The sequence below is a fragment of the Podarcis muralis genome, chromosome 2, assembly GCF_964188315.1.
Source record: "Podarcis muralis chromosome 2, rPodMur119.hap1.1, whole genome shotgun sequence".
Taxonomy (NCBI): Eukaryota; Metazoa; Chordata; class Lepidosauria; order Squamata; family Lacertidae; genus Podarcis; species Podarcis muralis.
The window spans coordinates 6677197-6696488 of NC_135656.1; the positions used below are offsets into that span (position 1 = coordinate 6677197).

A 19292-nucleotide genomic window follows, 5' to 3' on the forward strand; every position below is an offset into this window, starting at 1 on the left:
GTGTGGTACACGTAAATCTGTTTAGTCCAGCTAACAAGCAAACAAATGAAAAGCAACAAGAGTGGGTAGATAGACCTTGCATATCAGTGATGCTCTAGCATGAAGTAAAATATGTTGTTTACCCAATGGCTCTATCCTTGCTAGTTTCTTCTCACATCACCATTGGCTCATGAAGAATGGAAGTGAGTAGAAACACCAGGTAGCAATTCCTCCTCTCCTCCTCACTGAACGACTTCTGTATTTTATTGCACACAAAACATCAGTTTCCCTTTTCCACGTCTCACGTTCTCTAAAGGATATCACCCTAAAGGTGTGCAAATTATGGCTTCTGCAGAACATTGTTTATCCCGACACATACTTGGATCTCTCTATGCAAGACCATTAATGGGTAGAGAATATATCTCTTGGTTAGCATCATCCGACATTGCGTTATCTCACCTTTGTGTCCCATAGCTTAAAGCCGTTTGCAGGAGGCAACCATGGTAGCGGTTAACATGAAAGAGATGCTAATGAGCAAGTATTGCATGGCAAGCAATTTCGACAAATTAAAAGCTATCTAATAGGTGTGTTGCATTTGGTGTTGAGCCGTTAGTGGAGAACTCATTGCTTGAAGGCAAGCCAAGCCCTTGATGAATATTTAGCCGTAATCTTCCCATTCCCAGGCAACCAAGCCCAGCTCTCCAAACACATATAAGGAGAAATATCCCACTCCCACATCACAGGGGGCTCTCGGTCTCCTCCAGTCTCCGCTCGTCTCTCCCTGCTTCGCAGCTTTTGCCATCCTAACTTTTGCCATCCTCCCAAGGAGCCACAATGAACCGGCAATTCAGTTCCAGGTCGTTCTCAACAGGTGGAAGAAGGGGCTATTCTGTTTCTGGCAGTGGCTTTCGAATGGGCAGCGGCTCAACTTCCGTTGTTCCTGTTGGAGGAGTGGGAGCCTTCAGCGGTGGCTTTGGCAGCAGAAGTCTCTACAACCTTAATGGAAGCAGGCGGATATCCACGGGCCTAGTTTCTGGTGGTGGTGGTGGTGCTCACTTTGGAGGAGGCTTTGGCGCACGAAGTGTTGGGGGCGGTCTAGGATTCAGCAGTTTTAGCAGTGGTTATGGAGGTTATGGTGGTGGGGTAGGCTTTGGTGGTGGTCTTGGCATGGGCAGTCATGTTGGAGGCTTTGGTGGTGGTGGTGGATATGCCCTTGCAGGCCCTGCTCCCTGTCCAGCTCCGGGACGAATCCACAATGTCATTGTAAACAAGAGCCTATTGGCTCCTCTGCACATGGAGGTTGATCCTGACATCCAGAGGGTCCGGGTGCAAGAGAGGGAACAGATCAAGACCCTCAACAACAAATTTGCCTCTTTCATCGATAAGGTAAGATGGGACAGGGAGGAAGTTGTGTTGCAAAAGGGGCGAAAGGAAGACAAAAATGACCTGTTGATATTCTAAAATAGGAAATGAAGTAACTTTTTCTCGCAATACAAATGGTTAGAATGATGCTATTTCATGTATGGGTATCTTGGTGAACACAAAACAGTCTAAGGAGAGACAGCATCACTAGGCCTGAAGCAATAAAATATTGGTTTTCAATTGCTTGTAATTCTAGGGCAAGGGCAAATAACTTTAATCTATGGATGTAGGTTAAACACTAGGAAACTATGCAAGCATACTTCAGCAGCGGAATTAGCTTCTTTAAGGGGATTGTAGAATATCCTTGTTGTTCAAAGCCTGGACAAGCAGCTGTCAAGGATGCTACAGATATGAGAAGGAGCTAATTTCTGAGGATGAGATGAGTAGTTGGTTCCTTTTAACTCTGTGATTCTATCTACTTATACCTATGTAAAAAGATAAACCATTGAGATTTGTAAGCTTCTAAAGAGTCCATACATCATGCCATCTGGGCAATTTAGATGTTTATGAGCCATTAAGCTTGTGGACCATACCTTACTGTTGATCACATATGCTTAAAAGGCCGGTTCTATGTTTTGTGGATGTTTACATGTTTAGGGCATTTAGTATTAGCATAACATGGAATGAGTAGAGCTCCCATTATCAGAGTATATGTGCAAGGACCTAAATTCTATCGACAGCATTTCTAGCACATGGGCTAGGAAAGATCTCTGACGGAGAAATTCAATAGTGATAATGCTATTCTAGTGTTCTAGGTAGCCTTGCAAGCAAATGTAGGACCAGCAGCGTCAATTATATTGACTTATAAAAGCCTCCATGAGGCACAAACCATTTTGATTCCTCAACAGACATTAATCTGCAGAGCAAGTCATTTGGGACAAATACCATATTTTTCGCTCTATAAGATGCACCGGACCACAAGATGCACCTAGTTTTTGGAGGAGGAAAACAAGAAAAAAAATATTCTGAATCCCAGAAGCCAGAACAGCAAGAGGGCAGCGATCCCTCTTGCTGTTCTGGCTTCTGGGGTAGCTGTGCAGCCTGCATTTGCTCCATAAGACGCACACACATTTCCCCTGAGTGAGTCTTATAGAGCAAAAAATACGGCATTTCATTGCTGCGTCTCAAAAGATGATCTTGTGTTCCTAAAATTGAGATGCATCTGAATAAATATAGCCCTCCTGGATACACAGTAGATTTTTTACAAGAGCAGAGAATGGCTGGAATGTACACAGAACTCATTGCATCCATTTTATTGGTTTCCCCCCTGAGGTTCAAACTTCCCACATGCAAGGTGATTTTGAGGACCAAACTACTTTTAAACAATCTATTCCAAATGGAATGGAAATGAAATTTCATGAAGTCAACAGTTAGCAAGATTCTAGAACTTACCTTTTTGAATTTGGAAATGCTACAGATTCTGTGTTTGAAATTTGTCTTTGAGAAAGTTACATCCTCATCCTCATCTTCATCCTCATCCTCATTCTCATCATCATGACAACAGCAATAATACACATAAATCTTAAATCTTTGATTAGTTCTACAGCAGTAATGTAAAGGGTAAATTTTATGTCATGAAAAGCCCTGAGATTTGCGGATGACAGGCAGTACACAAATTTTGAAAAGAAAAAAGAAAAGGAAGAATTAAACCCAATGGCAAAGATGCAAAGAACTGTGGATCCAGTACTGGGGTGGGGAAGGCTAGGGTCACATGATACTTCTGAAGTCACAATGTAGCTGAAGGCTCACTAAATTTCTCCATGTTCAGCACGATCATTTTCGTAGCTCTTCAATGTAGCCTTTAAGATGTGTTAATAATCTTCTAGATGGACAAATTCCAGCAATTTTAAAGGAGAATTAATGGCTCGCCTCAGTTAAAATTGTCTCTGACATTTACCTTGTCAATTTCATGCCAAACACTCATTCAAAACATTCCCCTTTGGGAAGCTCATTGCTTTCCAAAGCCTTGACAAAGTTATCAAATGCTGCACATCTACAGTTTGCCAGGAGAACGTCATTGTTTTCCCCTTTTAAAATGCAAATGGAGAAAGAGAGTGGAAGATTGCGTAACTGAGTAGGGCACTATCTACAGCTGTACTGAAATGCTATAATCATAATAATTTAATTCAAAGCTACTGAATAACCCCACTCTCTCCCCAAAATTTAAGGCTCCAGTCCTGTTCTCATTTCCCTAAGAGCAAGTCCCACTGGGACTTCTCAACAGACAGGCATAGGGTTCTGCTGTAATTAGACCTTTGTGCTATACAGTGGTACCTCGGGTTACATACGCTTCAGGTTACAGACTCCGCTAATCCAGAAAAATTACCTCGGGTTAAGAACTTTGCTTCAGGATGAGAACAGAAATCGTGCTCCAGCGGCGCATCAGCAGCAGGAGGCCCCATTAGCTAAAGTGGTGCTTCAGGTTAAGAACAGTTTCAGTTTAAGTACGGACCTCTGGAATGAATTAAGTACTTAACCTGAGGTACCACTGTACATTTTGATGAAGAAGGGACTATAAAAATGTATTGCAGCCACATGTGATAGCCCAAGCACTGAATTTAACAACTGATTAGCAAAATATAAATATTAGTGTTTTCAAAATGTAGGAATAGGTGGGGAATTCAATTCAATTTGCACTTTCTGAATCAAGATGTGAACAGAAACACATCCTTTACAATTTGAAATACAGTTCTCCAGCCAATAATGTCTACAAAGTGCATACGCTAAAGTCTGCATGTACATGCAAATATTAGTAAACATACAGACATACATTACATCAGGGGAAATCGTTTTGCAAAAATGTCTCTGTTAGGCAAATCGCACACAAAAATGTATATTCACACTAAATTCACACTAAAATGATGATGACTTTTCACTAGGATTTTTTTATTATTATTGCAAAGTGATATGGAAATGCGAAGGATGGGGGGAAAGAAGAAATAAAAAGAAACTGAAATTTACAGATTGGCCCATCCCTATTGAAATATTAGGCAGAAATTTTCACAGATGTTGAACACAGATGTTTCATCAGGAAAGTGCTCCTTTGTGAAAAATTCAGGGACACGTGTACATATATAGTATTGAATTTATACAAAAACCAGTTCAGGCTACTTCTTGTATGTCACTCTTGTTCTATTGTGGCTGCCATAGGTGAGATAGATCAGATATGAAGTCAGGGGCTGTGTGCATTCTTGTGCTGAAGGGGGAAATGGAGATCAAGTGATGATAGTCTTATGCTTCCTTGCCCTATCAGAAGAGGAATATGTAGCATGTGGGGTGGGGTGTCATTTCCCTTATTGGTTTCCCAAAAAATATATTGGGAAGATATTCTGGTCCTGTCTTCTCACATTAAATATGATATGGAAAGGCCTTATTTTAGACATAGCATTATTTTCAAAGAACAGCAGACATGCAGCCTGCTCCTGTGCAGAATCTAAAACCTAAAGACACTCTCAATATAATTTCACACTTTCCAGCAGTTTCTCTGTACCTGTACTTCTTATAAGCAAAGTTTTCCTACTGCTTATATCAGAATTAGGGGATATGGGTGGCGCTGTGGGTTAAACCACAGAGCCCAGGACTTGCTGATCAGAAGGTCGGCGGTTCGAATCCCCGCGACGGGGTGAGCTCCTGTTGCTCGGTCCCTGCTCCTGCCCACCTAGCAGTTCGAAAGCACGTCAAAGTGCAAGTAGATAAATAGGCACCGCTCTGGCAGGAAGGTAAACGGCGTTTCCATGCGTTGCTCTGGTTCGCCAGAAGTGGCTTAGTCATGCTGGCCACATGACCTGGAAGCTAACGCTGGCTCCCTCGGCCAATAAAGCGAGATGAGCGCCACAACCCCAGAGTCGGTCACGACTGGACCTAATGGTCAAGTGGTCCCTTTACCTTTACCTTTATGTCAGAATTACCGTATTTTTCACTCTATAAGACGCACCAGACCACAAGGAGGAAAACAAGAAAAAAAATATTCTGAATCCCAGAAGCCAGAACAGCAAGAGGGATCGCTGCGCAGCGAAAGCAGTGATCCCTCTTGCTGTTCTGGCTTCTGGGATAGCTGCGCAGCCTGCATTCGCTCTATAAGACGCACACACATTTCCCCTTACTTTTTAGGAGGGAAAAAGTGAGTATTATAGAGCAAAAAATACGGTACTTCCCTCCCCCTTCAAAGACGTCCAGGGCTCTGCGCTCTACTAATGGGGAAAGGATAATCTTCATCCAAGTGAGCAAGCCAGGGTTTCAGAGTCCCACGTTGGGAATATTCTTGCAACTGTGTCACACTTGCACCAAGCTTCAAAAACCATTATCCCATTAATTCTTCCAACATCCCTTTAGGCTCAGTTCCTTATTACTATGTCTCTTGTTGTACAGATTAAGGAGCTGAAACTGTGATATAGATACTTTGCCCAAGGCCACCCAGAGACTCCTTGGCAGAGTTCCAGTATGCATTCAGTTCCCACAGTTTAAAAGCCTGTATTCTGGAATAATTTGAGAGTTTGAATTACTGTTAGGAAATGGGTTTCTGTGCTTGATTTATATCTTAATAATAAATACGTTTTAACTGAAAATCATTTACCAGCACCACCCAATTCCCCCTCTCCTACATTTTCACTCTCACTTTAGGGGCTCCGTGATCAAGAACGGATCATGCTCACACCCAAAATATACAAAGTGGCTTTCCTTTTATAACAAAGAGTCCTTACTAGTTAGAAAAACATTTCTATTTTTTCACTTCCCCAAATGTACTGAGCAGATCTTCACTAAGGGCCCCTCTGGACTGGGTGGTTTTGTTGTTGTTGTTGCTGCTGCAAATATACTTATGGTCTTAATGGGACGCGGGTGGCGCTGTGGGTAAAACCTCAGTGCTTAGGACTTGCTGATCGTAAGGTCGGCGGTTCGAATCCCCGTGGCGGGGTGAGCTCCCGCCGTTCGGTCCCATCTCCTGCTCACCTAGCAGTCGAAAGCACCCCTAAGTGCAAGTATATAAATAGGTACCGCTTTATAGCAGGAAGGTAAACGGCGTTTCCGTGTGCGGCGCTGGTGCTGGCTCGCCAGCTGCAGCTTCGTCACACTGGCCACGTGACCCGGAAGTGTCTTTGGACAGCGCTGGCCCCCGGCCTCTTAAGCGAGATGAGCGCGCAACCCTAGAGTCAGACACGACTGGCCCGTACGGGCAGGGGTACCTTTACCTTTACCTTAATGGTCATTCACAATAAAAATTTTAAAGTCACCATTTTCAAAAGTCAGTTCCGCCTTTTAGAACGTAATATTTCAAATATTGCTGAGTTATAAATGCATGCATGATTTCATTTCAGTTTTAATTGGCTTTTTAAAATGCACTGAAGGGGTAGACGCAAGGTTGAAGGAAGCTATGCCTCCCCTGGTACTAATATATTGTGAGACAGGTATACCTGTGGTGGTATAGTCCTACCACAGGAGTGTAATACCTTAGAATGTGCATGGCAGGTATTTAGTACAGGGCCAGAGACTCACCATCTTCTTTTTACATGATGAAAGCTCTGTGAATTGACTCTGGTCACATCCACGCCACGCCTTTAAAGTATGTGGTTTTCCTCAAGGAATCCTGGGAACTATAACCTCTAGTCTCATCTCTGCCCTTCCCTTGTTGTGTTTCAGGTGCGATTCCTTGAGCAACAGAACAAAGTGCTGGAGACCAAATGGGACTTGCTCTACCAGCAGGGCAGCCCAGCTCTGAGGGACAATCTTGAGCCACTTTATGAGGCTTACATTGACACTCTCCGAAGGCAGCTTGACCACCTAGTCAACGATAAAAACCACCTGGACATTGAACTGAAGAACACACAGGAGCTTGTAGAGGATTTCAAGAACAAGTATGTGGCAGAAGGGGGACGCGGGTGGCGCTGTGGGTAAAAGCCTCAGCGCCTAGGGCTTGCTGATCGAAAGGTCGGTGGTTCGAATCCCCACGGCGGGGTGTGCTCCCGTTGCTCGGTCCCAGCGCCTGCCAACCTAGCAGTTCGAAAGCACCCCCAGGTGCAAGTAGATAAATAGGGACCGCTTACTGGCGGGAAGGTAAACGGCGTTTCCGTGTGCTGCGCTGGCTCGCCAGATGCAGCTTTGTCACGCTGGCCACGTGACCCGGAAGTGTCTCCGGACAGCGCTGGCCCCCGGCCTCTTGAGTGAGATGGGCGCACAACCCTAGAGTCTGTCAAGACTGGCCCATATGGGCAGGGGTACCTTTACCTTTACCTTTTATGTGGCAGAAAAGGTGGCAGTGAGGGTGACAATGCCTCTTGCTTGCCTGCTTGGAGGACAAATAGATGTGTGTGTTGTGTGTGTTGTGTGTGAGTGTGTGTGACTTTAGCCTGACTGAAATCGAGCCTACTTTTAAAAAGTGACATCCATAGTTCTGCCCACTTTTTTTGCCTCTGGCCCTACTTGGCATGTGGCCTCTGGAAGGTTCTCTATGGGGAAATGTGGTCCTCAGGCTGAAAAGTATTTCCCACCTCTGGACTTTTGGGAGGTCTCTTCCATTCATCATCAGTTAATTTCCTACAAGGATAGCATACTCCTCAAACATCCCAATTTGAGCAGGACATCCCGGAATTACAGAAGCCATCCTTGTTTCTGATTGGATCCTGGCATGTCCTGCTTTTTGGCCCGGCGCAGGAATTTGGGACCAAAAAGTGAGCGTCTTGATTTTGATCAGCAGGAAGTTGGAGGGTGTGAGATGGCTGTGATCCAGCAGAATGACCACTCCCCACATCAAATGGGGCGCCTTTTGCGTGGTCGCACACAGCTCCCCAGATCCCAGTGTGGCTCCCGGTTGTACAGGCTGGCTTCGCCCTCCCCAGGCTGGATACCTGGAGGTTTCCACCTACCTCAGCCAATCGCCCAAACCCGCTTGGGGAGGTGTTGCCAGGGGATTGGCCAGGTACTGGGAGGGACCACCCTGCCCACAGAACAGAAGGTCAATTTTACCTGCGAAGGGTCAGTTGGCTCCAGAGCTTCTCCCACCCTGCCCTCCCTCAGTTAAGCCTTCTTTTGCAGGTTAACCTCTTCTCCACATCTACGCGGACGCTGCTACGTCATGGTTGTTGTTGAAGGGCTGGAAAGGAATTTTCCTGCATTGGCAGGTTTTGCCTTTCCCATAGCAAAATGTCACAACTTTGGCGGTTTCAGGCCTTGGGCGGAATCCTTTAGTCTATCTTCCTAAATGGGGTGGGTGGGTGTGAAGCGGTGACCCACGCCCCCCTTGCAGCGGTGATCCCAGGGTTCCCTGTTAAAGGGGCCTTGAGGGGCGGCATTGGCCATACGCCAAGTGGTTGTCATTGCTTTCCCCTGCGATGGTGGCAAAATGGGGGGGTGGGCTCTCTGCTTGAACATATGTTCTCCAGACCAGCCCAATCCCCACACATTCTGGATAACCCTGATGTCTCCCAGATCCCCAGCTGGGGACTGGGAAGGATAAACGCCCAATGCCTGAGCCAAGGTCTTCCTACATCTGAAACTTAATAAAGTTGTGGCCAATTTTAATCCCATAGCACGTTGTCTTGAGTCATTATTCAGCTCAGGGGTTGCCTGGGGTTGGGGGACTCTGCCTGTCCACACAAAGCATATTCTCTTGGGATAAAGCAGTCTTCCAAAACATTGGGCTTCCTGCAAAACTTTGAGTAAATCACTGTCTCATAGCCTCATCTGCCTCACAATGTTGTTATGAAGATATATACTACTGGATAGCTCAGTTGGTTATAGTGTGGTGCTGATAACACCAAGGTTGCAGGTTCAGTCCCCATACGGGACACTGCATTGCAGGGGGTTGGAGTAGATGATCCTCAGAGTCCCTTTCAACTGTATAATTCTATGATTCTATGCCTGTATGGTTTGTATATCATGCACTTAAATTATGATGGTGACAATAATTATTTCCCCCTTTCTAACAGATATGAAGATGAAATTAATAAACGTACAGCTTGTGAAAATGACTTTGTGGTGCTCAAAAAGGTAAGTGGCATTAGGAAAATTTAAAACCAGAATGGCAGACCACTCTTATTTCCTATTTCTTATACACGCTGATCCTAAGTATCTGTATTCATGTATCCGTCTGTAGTGCAAGAATAATGACTAAAGTCAGCACTTTTGCATTTTGTAGTTCCACTTGTGCAAAACCCAGACCTAAACCATGGTTTGTGCCGTTTGACTGGTGAAGCAGAGAATAGTCAGAGCTGGCATGAAAGGTCACACACTTACTTTTCAGTTAATGTTTAAAATTATCTAAAGCTCAGCTTTGGGTGGATTTTGATTGTTAAATTCAATTTTGAGGAAGACTTTTGACAAAACAGAAGCCTAGCTGTTGAGGCTGGTTCTTAATCAACAGATTCACATCAGGGAATTCCACTTCACTTTGTTCCAGGGTGTATCACACCAATATGTTTTGGAGTTTGCCCCTAATATTGGGCCTTATTGCACACACTGCTCTGCCCGGCTTATGCTAACAGTGATTTTATGTTCACCCCTAAGGATGTGGATGGCTCCTACATGCACAAGATAGATCTGGGATCCAAGGCTGACTCCTTGACTCAGCACATCCAGTTCTTAAGAGCGCTCTTTGATGCGGTAAATATTTTCATCTCCTTTTCTAACTGTATGGGAATGTATTCCTAAACCAACTGCATCATCCATAATGTGACAAATAACTACAGCCCCACAAACAACAGATCCCTTGGACAGACTAAAGTACAGTCGTACCTCGGCTCCCGAACGCCTTGGGAGTTGAACGCTCTGGTTCCTGAATGATCGAAAACCGGAAGTGAGTGTTCCAGTTTTTGAATGTTTTTTTGGAAGCCAAACATCTGGTCCAGCTTCCGCCATTGTTTCCGGTGCGCCTGTGCAATCGGGACGCAATTGGAAGCCGTGCCTTGGTTTTCGAACTTTTCAGAAGTTGAACGGACTTCCAGAATGCATTCCGTTCAACTTCCGAGGTACACCTGTACTTCAACAAATTCATATCCACCTGCCAATCTATTCCCCAAGGACTTGACTTTATTCCAGTTTGTTAAAAACAAGCAAACATCCTAAACTGAACTTCGCTCTTCAAGCCAGTCATTAATTTTAACACTGGCTAAACCAATTCCTGTTATTATGGCAGGGTGAGTGCCAGGGTCCTTGGTTGGGATGTGCACAGGCGGAAGAAGGGGTGTGTGGTGGGTATGGTTTGCCCCGGGTGTCACCACTGAGGGGGGTGACAAAATGCCGGGCAGCACTCACCGCAGGGCCTGCAGCACACCCGAGCCATGCATCTCTCCTGGGATAGACACGGTGGCTTGGGCGCACACAGGCTCCGCACTGCCCAAATAGGCTGCCTGCTGCCTCCCCCCCCCAGCTGTAGGGCGCCTGAGGGGGAGGAGGCAGGCAGACTCTGTGGTGTGCCCCACCCTTGCCCTGGCCCTAAGGGCAGCTCGCCCCACCCCTGGGCGCACCACCCCAGGCTCCTGAGCAGCTTCCTCCGCTGCTGGGGATGTGCTATGCTGTTATGTGCTCTGTGCATACAGGCACATGAAGGCCAGGCTGTCAGGCACCAGAAGTGAGGGAAGAGTTTCCCCCTTTTGTGACAGCACCTTCAAGTACAGTCTCTGCTTCCCCCCCATAAGGGGGGATACGATAGTGGTGTTTGCAGCAAGGCTATAAACAAAATCCATTTCTTTTCAGCAACCACAGGTCCAGTTTGTAGGCTATCTCAAATGTCCCTTTTAATAGAAAGGAAGGATTAAAAATACCTTGGACAAATGAATAAATACCTGCTGGTGCCAGAAACCACAAGATGTAAAGACCAAGATAGTACAAAAGTTTTTCAATTGATAATAAAAATTCTTTAATAATTCCCACAGGAACTGACTCAGGTACAGGCACAGGTTAAAGACACCAATGTCGTCCTACAAATGGACAACAACAGAGATCTGGACCTGAACAGCATCATTGCTGAAGTGAGAGCTCAGTATGAAGATATTGCCAACAGGAGCAGAGCTGAGGCAGAGGCTTGGTACCAAAATAAGGTAAAATTTTGCTGTAGCTCAGACACAAAGTGTTGCCAAAAACTGAAATTCAAAGGCCCTCCTGAATTTGAAAGTAGATTTTTGAACTGTTCCAAATTGTTCATTGGAATTCAAATGCTTTTCTCAATGGAGCAATCAGCTTAGCACTACATTGAATTCCTTCCATTAAGTATTTCCACATGAGTCCATTCATAAGGACACAAAGATTTTCTCCCATGTGTCTTTGCTGGCTTATATAGACAAGCTGAACAATATAACACAACACGATGGCCAATTAACAATGGCACTAAACACTATTTATAGACTAATACAAATGATCAGAAATTACAACCAAAGTCTCTAAATCTTCTTCACCAGTCGCGGTAGAATAATTCAAAAGTTTGATATATACATAATCTGTCACCAAATATCGCTGGAACAGAGTTTCCGGATAACCAATCTGTTTCGTTCAATGCTTCATCAGCCAATCTTGATCAATTCTTCATCAGCCAGATTTGTAAGAATTAATATGAGAAGGATGCAGTTCAATTTCTTAACAAGCCAATCTTACATGCAAGCAAATATAAATATAAAATATGCTCTGGATCAGTGCTCATATGATACTGTAGTCACTGATGAAGAAGATTTAGAGACTTTGGTTGCAATTTCTGATCATTTGTATTAGTCTATAAATAATGTTTAGTGCCATTGTTATTGGCCATCATGTTGTGTTATATTGTTCAACTCATTTTTGTTGGCTTAAGCAGAAAATATTCACACATTACACTTTAGTACAAAGATATGGTCCATATGGCCTTCCTGGTGTTGTTGAACTCCAACAGTTTCCAGCTCCAACATGACAAATTGGGAGGGGTGGTGGAAGTTGTAGTCCAACATTTGGATGGCCGAAGGTTCCACATCCCTGGTTTAATACCATCCAGAACTTTATCTGTTTCCAACATCTGTGTAGAAGTGCATCCATTATACCTTTCTTTGTAAAATTGCAACGATGTGTCCTTTCTAATCAATGCAACATGCTACCAACTGAAATCTAACTGAGCACCAACTCCTTTATCTATATCCATTTACAGACATGTACTTAGAAGAACTTGTTGACATGAATTGCTTATGGAGTATATGATGATTGCTATTTTGTTTTGTGGGTATCAGTTCCAGGAACTCCAAACTACAGCTTTCAAACACGGCGATGACTTGAAATCCACCAAAGATGAGATCGCAGAGATGAGCCGGCTTGTCCAAAGACTTCGCTCTGAAATTGAAATTGTGCAGAAAGCTGTAAGACATAACTTTCCCCCCCTCCGCATAGTCTGTAGGCAACCAATTGAGGCAGTTAAGGGCTTCATGAGGCTCAAGGTTCCTTCTCCTATAATATGCTGTATAAATCTATGTCAAGCTCAGCCCATCCTGGACATGTTTTGAGCAAATGACAAGATATCCAAAAAATTCCTTCTGATCGCTTTTATTTAGTTTGTCAAGGACCTGTGTCATTGCTATTTGTGTCTTATGCTTGTACATCCTGTTCTTCCTCCTAGGAGCTTAAAGCAGCTTATATATACAATTGTCTATACAATTGTCCCATCCATGCAACTCCCAGGTCCAGACCTGAACAACATGCCTTCAGACAGCTCTCATATATTCTACCCTCCTAACACCTTCCTCACCCCCAGGATTTAACCTGGGCTTACCGTATGCAATTATCGATGCTTGGGTGCATCTTTGGCTTATGAAAGGAGGTGGATTTAAGAAATAGCAGGGGCAGGAGAGAGTGGAGAGCCATGGAACACCGTTTGTTGCATACAGTGCTGCTTCTGCTCTGCTGCAGTTCATCTTCTGCCAAAACCTACATTATTCATCTCACTGTCCACTGTGGCTTATATTACATAAATTATGCAATGACAGCATCCACCCCATTCATTTCAGTGCAAAGGAAATGCAATGCAAATAGTGGGGGGAATGCATTCAATTTTGAATTGTTTCAAGATTGAAAGCAACAACAACAGTGAATGCCAACTGTATTCTCTGGATTAGTTTCCATTCCAGACATGAAACAAATAAGAGAACATTGTTGTCATTGGAATTATCTGACATCTCTAATGAGAAGTGAACAACAGCAGTTATGGCAAGACTCTTGCAATACCAGATGTTAAAAACCTTTCTCTTGAATGTTTGTGTGAGCAACTATAGTATCAAAGTAAGATCTTGTAGATAGACTCAGTGGGTAGAGTTAGCAATAGCCAATAGAATGAAAGAAAGTTCCAAGCTGGCCTTCCCTTTGCATTTTTTATTTATTATTTTTTTGGCCTCATTCCTTCCTACATACAGAGTACTTCTTTAGTCCTAACCTGTTCCTCATCCCTTATCCCATAAAGCAAAAAAAAAAAAATCACCTCTCGTTGTAACAAGCAACAGCATCACAAATGAAAGCAGCAATATGAGGGCAGGGTGTTTCTTTCAGGGCTTTCAGGACTTTGGATATGAACACTACCCATCCAATAGATTGGTCAGTTTTGAGTGTGGTGAGAGGAGAAGTGTTGCATGATGATGAAGAAAGTGGAAAGACCAATGGAAAGCGGAAAGCAAAACCTACCATCAGGTTATTTTACTGGATCCTGTATCATAAAATGGATGTTGGCAGAGCCCACAAAATCTTTGATTAAGACATCTCCAGATGCACAGTTGCCTTGGCAATTGCCATCTTTGATACTCCCCCTTTCTTTCAGAATAGCGTTTGGGGGAAAGATGTAGGAAACTAACCCACATGATTAATAACTCATAACCAAAGGAGGTACTTCTCCATTTTTTATTTTATTTTATTTTTTAGATTAATGGCCTGCAATCTTCCATAGCAGAATGTGAGCAGCGTGGGGAAATGGCCCTCAAAGATGCCAGGACAAAACTGGTGGACCTGCAGACTGCTCTGCACACGGCAAAGGACGAGCTGGCTCGTCTGCTGCGGGACTACCAGGAACTGATGAATGTGAAGCTGTCCCTGGATGTTGAAATTGCTACATACAAGACACTGCTGGAGGGAGAAGAGATCAGGTAGGCACTGGGAAATCAGACATATCTGACGGCGTGTGGATCCAGGTGCAAAATATGTCTGCCATTTTGTGATTTGGATGTTTGGAATGGGACTCCTAGTTCTTTTTAGAATGTGGAACATAGGAGGCTGATTTATACTAAGACAGACTATTGGTTCACCTATCTCAGAACTGCCTACACTGACCGTCTCCAGGGTTTCAGAATGGAGTCCGTCCCCAACAGTAACTGGAGCAAACAGGGATTGGATAGGCATATGAGGCGCATGCTCTGTCACTGAGCTCTGCCCCTGTCCTGTATCCAGTTCATGGAGCAGCCACTGCCTAGTAGCCCTTGGGAAGTCTCTTCAATGAGGAATGTACTCTGTTGAATGTAAATCTGTTGAATTTTCAAGTACTATGCAATGTTCATTCTGCAGCTGTCAGGTGTCAATCCATCAATGTGGCAGTGCCTTTGCGTTGGAATTCCCTGCCTGTTAACATCAGACAGGCACCCTCGCTATCCTGTTTTAAATGTCTGACCTTTTTACAGTCATACCTCGGTTTGCAAACGTGATCCATGCGGGAGGCACGTTCGCAACCCGCAGCATTCGCAGCCTGAAGAGCAGCGTCTGCGCACATGTGTGACGCAGTTTGGCGCTTCTGTGCATGCGTGTGATGTCATTTTGTGCTTCTGCGCATGCGTGAGCGCTGAAACCCGGAAGTAACCCGTTCTGGTACTTCCGGGTTCAGCGCGGTCCGCAACCCGGAAACACGCAACCCGCAGCATTTGTAACCCGAGGTATGACTGTATTTCAGGATTTTTCTTAAAAGGGTTGTGGGAATGGGTGATTGGCTAATGCGCATGGTGAACCTGTTGACAACTGTTGATTACTCTAATTACTCCTACATGAAAAAGCAAGGGATGCTTGCTAAAGATATTTTTGGTCACTATCTCTTTAAAAATGCCTTGCTTTTTCCTGTCAGACCAACTGCAGTCATCAATCCTTCCCCTCCTTCTTATTATATGTGAGGGTTTGGTGACTTCTGTCTCAGAGTATCTGAAGAAGTGTGCATACACACAAAAGCTTATACCCAGAACAAACTTAGTTGGTCTCTGAGGTGCTATTGGAAGGATTCTTTTAAAGACTTTCTTAGGACAAATAGACTTGATTCTTTTAAGGGAGTTTCTTTGGAAGAGCTTTTAAACAATCTTTTTAAAGAATTTTTTTGTTTTACGTTGGTTTGCGTACACTGCCAGGGCCGTCTTTAGCATATGCGCTAAGATCTGCCCATCGCCCACAAATTTAGTTTAGCTGGCACATTTTTGCAGAAATGGAAAACTAAAATCTTGTGCTGAAACCATGTTTAGTAGAGCCCTAAGTACTAAGTAGTTAGTCAAAGAAAATGCAGACAATTAGCAAAAATAAACATTTTCTCTCCGGCGCGAGATCAGCCGGGTCAAAGGTGCCGCTGACCCTGCTGCCGCATAGCAGCTCAATACAATACGTAGCATAATCTTAGGCAGCTTCAGCAACGGGCCCCTGATGCCCCCCAGAATTCGGCACCTGGGTGCCCCGCACCCCTCCACCCCCGGGTACAGTGCTTAGATTTTTAAAAATCAAGATATATAAATTAACCCCCCTCCAAATAGAATGAATGTAGGTAGATTCAAGTACTGGAGCAGGGCTGGGAAGCAGTGGCCCTCCAAATTAGGAGGCGCTGTTTCCTGTTCCACCTTGTTTTTGTCACATGCAGCACTGTTTCCGTTTGCTGCAGTTTGACTTCTGCCAAAAGCTACATTATTCATCTCAGGGCTTATCCACCCTTACCTTTCCTTCACTCTTAAATTGTGGCACAGCCCACAATTCAAAGCTCTGTGTCCCATTCCCCTTTTGCTCCGGAGCTTTCCCCATGAAAACCCACTCTTGGAAGCTGAATTGGAGCAAATGTCCATCTGCGAAAAACCTGAATTGACATTTGCTCTGATAGAGCACTAAAGAGTGGGTTGGACTGCACCCCTGACCATTGACCATGCTAGCTGGGGCTGATGGGAATTGTAGTCCAAAACATCTGGAGGGCAACAGGTTGAGGAAGGCTGAGCTAAATCAATCCCTATAACTAATGAAATTATCAGGCTGGTCTAGCATGGTTTGCTCTCACCTCAATAGGTTGTGTTTATCTTTTTAGGATGTCTGGAGAATTCTCAACCCCTGTTAACGTATGTAAGTATGTGCCATAGCATCTGACTCCATTAAGAAACAAGGCTCTTTGCTTGAGGGACAGAAGGGCATCTCTAATATGATTTTTCTACCCCACAGCTGTGGTCAGCAGTTCTAGCACCATCAGCGGTGGTGGTGGTGGAGGAGGATATGGCTTTGGAGGCGGAAGCGGATACGGCATTGGAGGAGGAAGTGGATATGGCGTCGGAGGGGGAAGTGGGATGAGCCTTGGCGGTGGAGGAGGCGGGAGCTGTGGACATGGCCATGTCAGTGTTGGAGGAGGAAGAGTCAGCAGAATTAGTACCGGAGGCAGTTTAAGCGGTTCTGGAAGCCTCACCGGTGGAGGATATGGCTATGGAGGTGGCAGTTCGAGTGTGAAGATCGTACATTCCTCTTCAAGCAAGAGAATAAGCAGCTAAGGTGTCCTTGCTCACACCCTCCAAAAGTACCCACCATTCCTTGCTTCAATAAAACAAAGATTCTCCCCCAATTATGTACATCTCCCTCAAAGCCCATAACACACACACACCTACTGGTGGTTTTCACCTGTATAACTTCCCCTTCAACAATGCAACAAGGAAAGTGCCAAATATTCAATTATTCTGTTTATGCCACTCTTTGAGTCATGATGAGAAAGGTTAGCTGGCGCAGCTTTGTACCAGGCTGTAGACAGGAGAAGCCCAGGCTTGAATATGTAGGCATATTTTTAAAAAGAAAGAAAGAAAGAAAGAAAATGAATTCCTAAATTAGTGTTAAGGAGGAGGGTTTCTTGTTCAGCTTTCTCGCTGGCATGCCAGTTTTGTGTGGATAGGGAGGCTTTGTAATAAATGGGAAGCAGTTAAAAATGTGCTTGCTCTCCTCACCCAAGCAAAGAGCTGAAGTAGTACAGTACAGGAGAAATTGTACCACGCGACATGACTGTTCCAATAGTGTGGTGTCTTCAGCCCAATGCTCAGTCACAATAAGGTTGTAGAGAGTTGCTTTTTCCTTGCGCTCTAGTTTTCTCTGTTGATACTTGATCTTCTCTACCCATGGGGTGCTTCTTCCAGAGCACTCTCATCCTTTTCGTTACAGTTGCATAATTCTGAAGCAAACTGGTGCATAGCCTTGTCCCAGAATTTCTCTTTTCTCACCTAAGTGGCTCCTCCCCAAGCCCATTTCGTGGCAAAGAAAAGGAATGTCTGGAAGCGAAATGAGAAATGAATAAATAAGGTGGCGCAAAACAACAGAAGTGCTTTCATAAACTCCCTTTAAAAATAATAATAATTGTGTTGTATATTCCATTTTAAAACACACAGTCTGTGTGTTTCCATTGTTAAACATGGCTAACAATAAGCTACAATTCAAGTATTCAACAATTTCATTGGCCGTTCCGTAAGTCTGATGAAGTATGCTCTTGTCTATGGAAGCTCATACTGCAATAAATCTGTTAGCTTTTATGGTACACCAAGACTCCTTGTTGTTTTTACAGTTCAAAGCATTGGTATCTCTCTAGGCAACAGGTAGAACTGTTCTTACAGATCAGGCCCAGGCAGACTACTCTGGAGAGCACTTATGTCAGGCATGGCCAATTTGGCCCTCCAGCTGTTTTGGGACTACAATTCCCATCATCTCTGACCACTGGTCCTGTTAGCTAGGGATGATGGGAGTTGTAGTCCCAAAACAGCTGGAGAGCCAAGTTTGGCCATGTCTGGCTTATGTGAAGTACAAGGTACTTGTCATGTGTTCATGCTGCTCCAGTGGCGTGAGAGGCAGACATGTGAGAGAAATCAAAATGGACAGATTCTCCCATCTCTAAAACCAGGGTGGAGCCAACATGGTGCCCTTCCGTTAAACTCCATACTCCCACTGAACAAAGTGAACACAAGCAATATTCAGGGGTAAAGATTGGTGGAACAGGGACATCCTAAGCCAGATAGGAGCTCAGTCAACGCTAATACCCACCTCATACCTTTGCAAGGATGTAAAGGAGGAATTTCAGAAGCTCAGTCAAAATCTGAAAATCAAAACATACCTCCGCTGCAAGGACCGCTTACCGTGTGGACATAAGCAGGCAGCTCACCTGTATGCCTTACTCTGGAACTATTCAGCTGCCATATTCAGAGCTAGGAAGGAATTTGCCTGCAGATGAATCGGGCTTGCCTGGGGTTTTTGCCTACCTCGTAGCAATTGTCACAACTTTTTGGCAAAAAGGGCATTGAGTTGGATTCTTAGTCAAGACCTAGGGGGTGGGTGGGTGCCCGACCCCCAGGTCCAGGATCAAATTCAGGATACCCCAGTAACAGGGTATAGGGGTTGGGTTCTCCCCAAAGCCCCACATGGGGGACTGATGGGCCTTAGGATATACCAAAATCACGACCCATTAGATTTGTGTCAGTGGGATATCCTTACCACCAGGTTCCACCCTAATGGAGGTATCAGCAAACAGTTGGTTGACTGATTCAAGATAAAGATCCAATGCTGATGTCAAAGCCAACTTATACCTGAATAACTCAATAAAGTTATGGCCATTTCAATCCCAAGCTGGTGCCATATGTTTTTCTCTTCCCCTCCCTCACCTCATATATTTGGCCCCACTTCACTGTTGTCTGCAACTTACATTATTCTCAGCTCTGTGGTATGAG

General features: G+C 44.5%; 1 protein-coding gene across 1 annotated transcript; it reads left to right on the forward strand.

The window, feature by feature from the left end:
• Positions 1 to 589: 589 nt before the first annotated feature.
• Positions 590 to 18114, forward strand: LOC114592998 (keratin, type II cytoskeletal 6A-like). Its single transcript, XM_028721459.2, has 9 exons — positions 590 to 1365; positions 7036 to 7250; positions 9321 to 9381; positions 9898 to 9993; positions 11265 to 11429; positions 12579 to 12704; positions 14251 to 14471; positions 16637 to 16671; positions 16768 to 18114. Exons 1-9 carry the CDS (start codon positions 814 to 816, stop codon positions 17085 to 17087), a joined length of 1791 nt encoding a protein of 596 aa, XP_028577292.2. The 5' UTR covers positions 590 to 813; the 3' UTR covers positions 17088 to 18114.
• Positions 18115 to 19292: the final 1178 nt, after the last annotated feature.

What these genes read in the sequence shown, in the direction of transcription:
- LOC114592998 (XM_028721459.2), top strand. Translation starts at nt 814, where the DNA reads ATGAACCGGCAATTCAGTTCCAGGTCGTTCTCAACAGGTGGAAGAAGG. An exon ending in TTGAAATTGTGCAGAAAGCT is followed by an intron (nt 12,705 to 14,250) that starts GTAAGACATAAC and finishes TTTATTTTTTAG; the next exon opens with ATTAATGGCCTGCAATCTTC. An exon ending in CTGGAGGGAGAAGAGATCAG is followed by an intron (nt 14,472 to 16,636) that starts GTAGGCACTGGG and finishes TTATCTTTTTAG; the next exon opens with GATGTCTGGAGAATTCTCAA.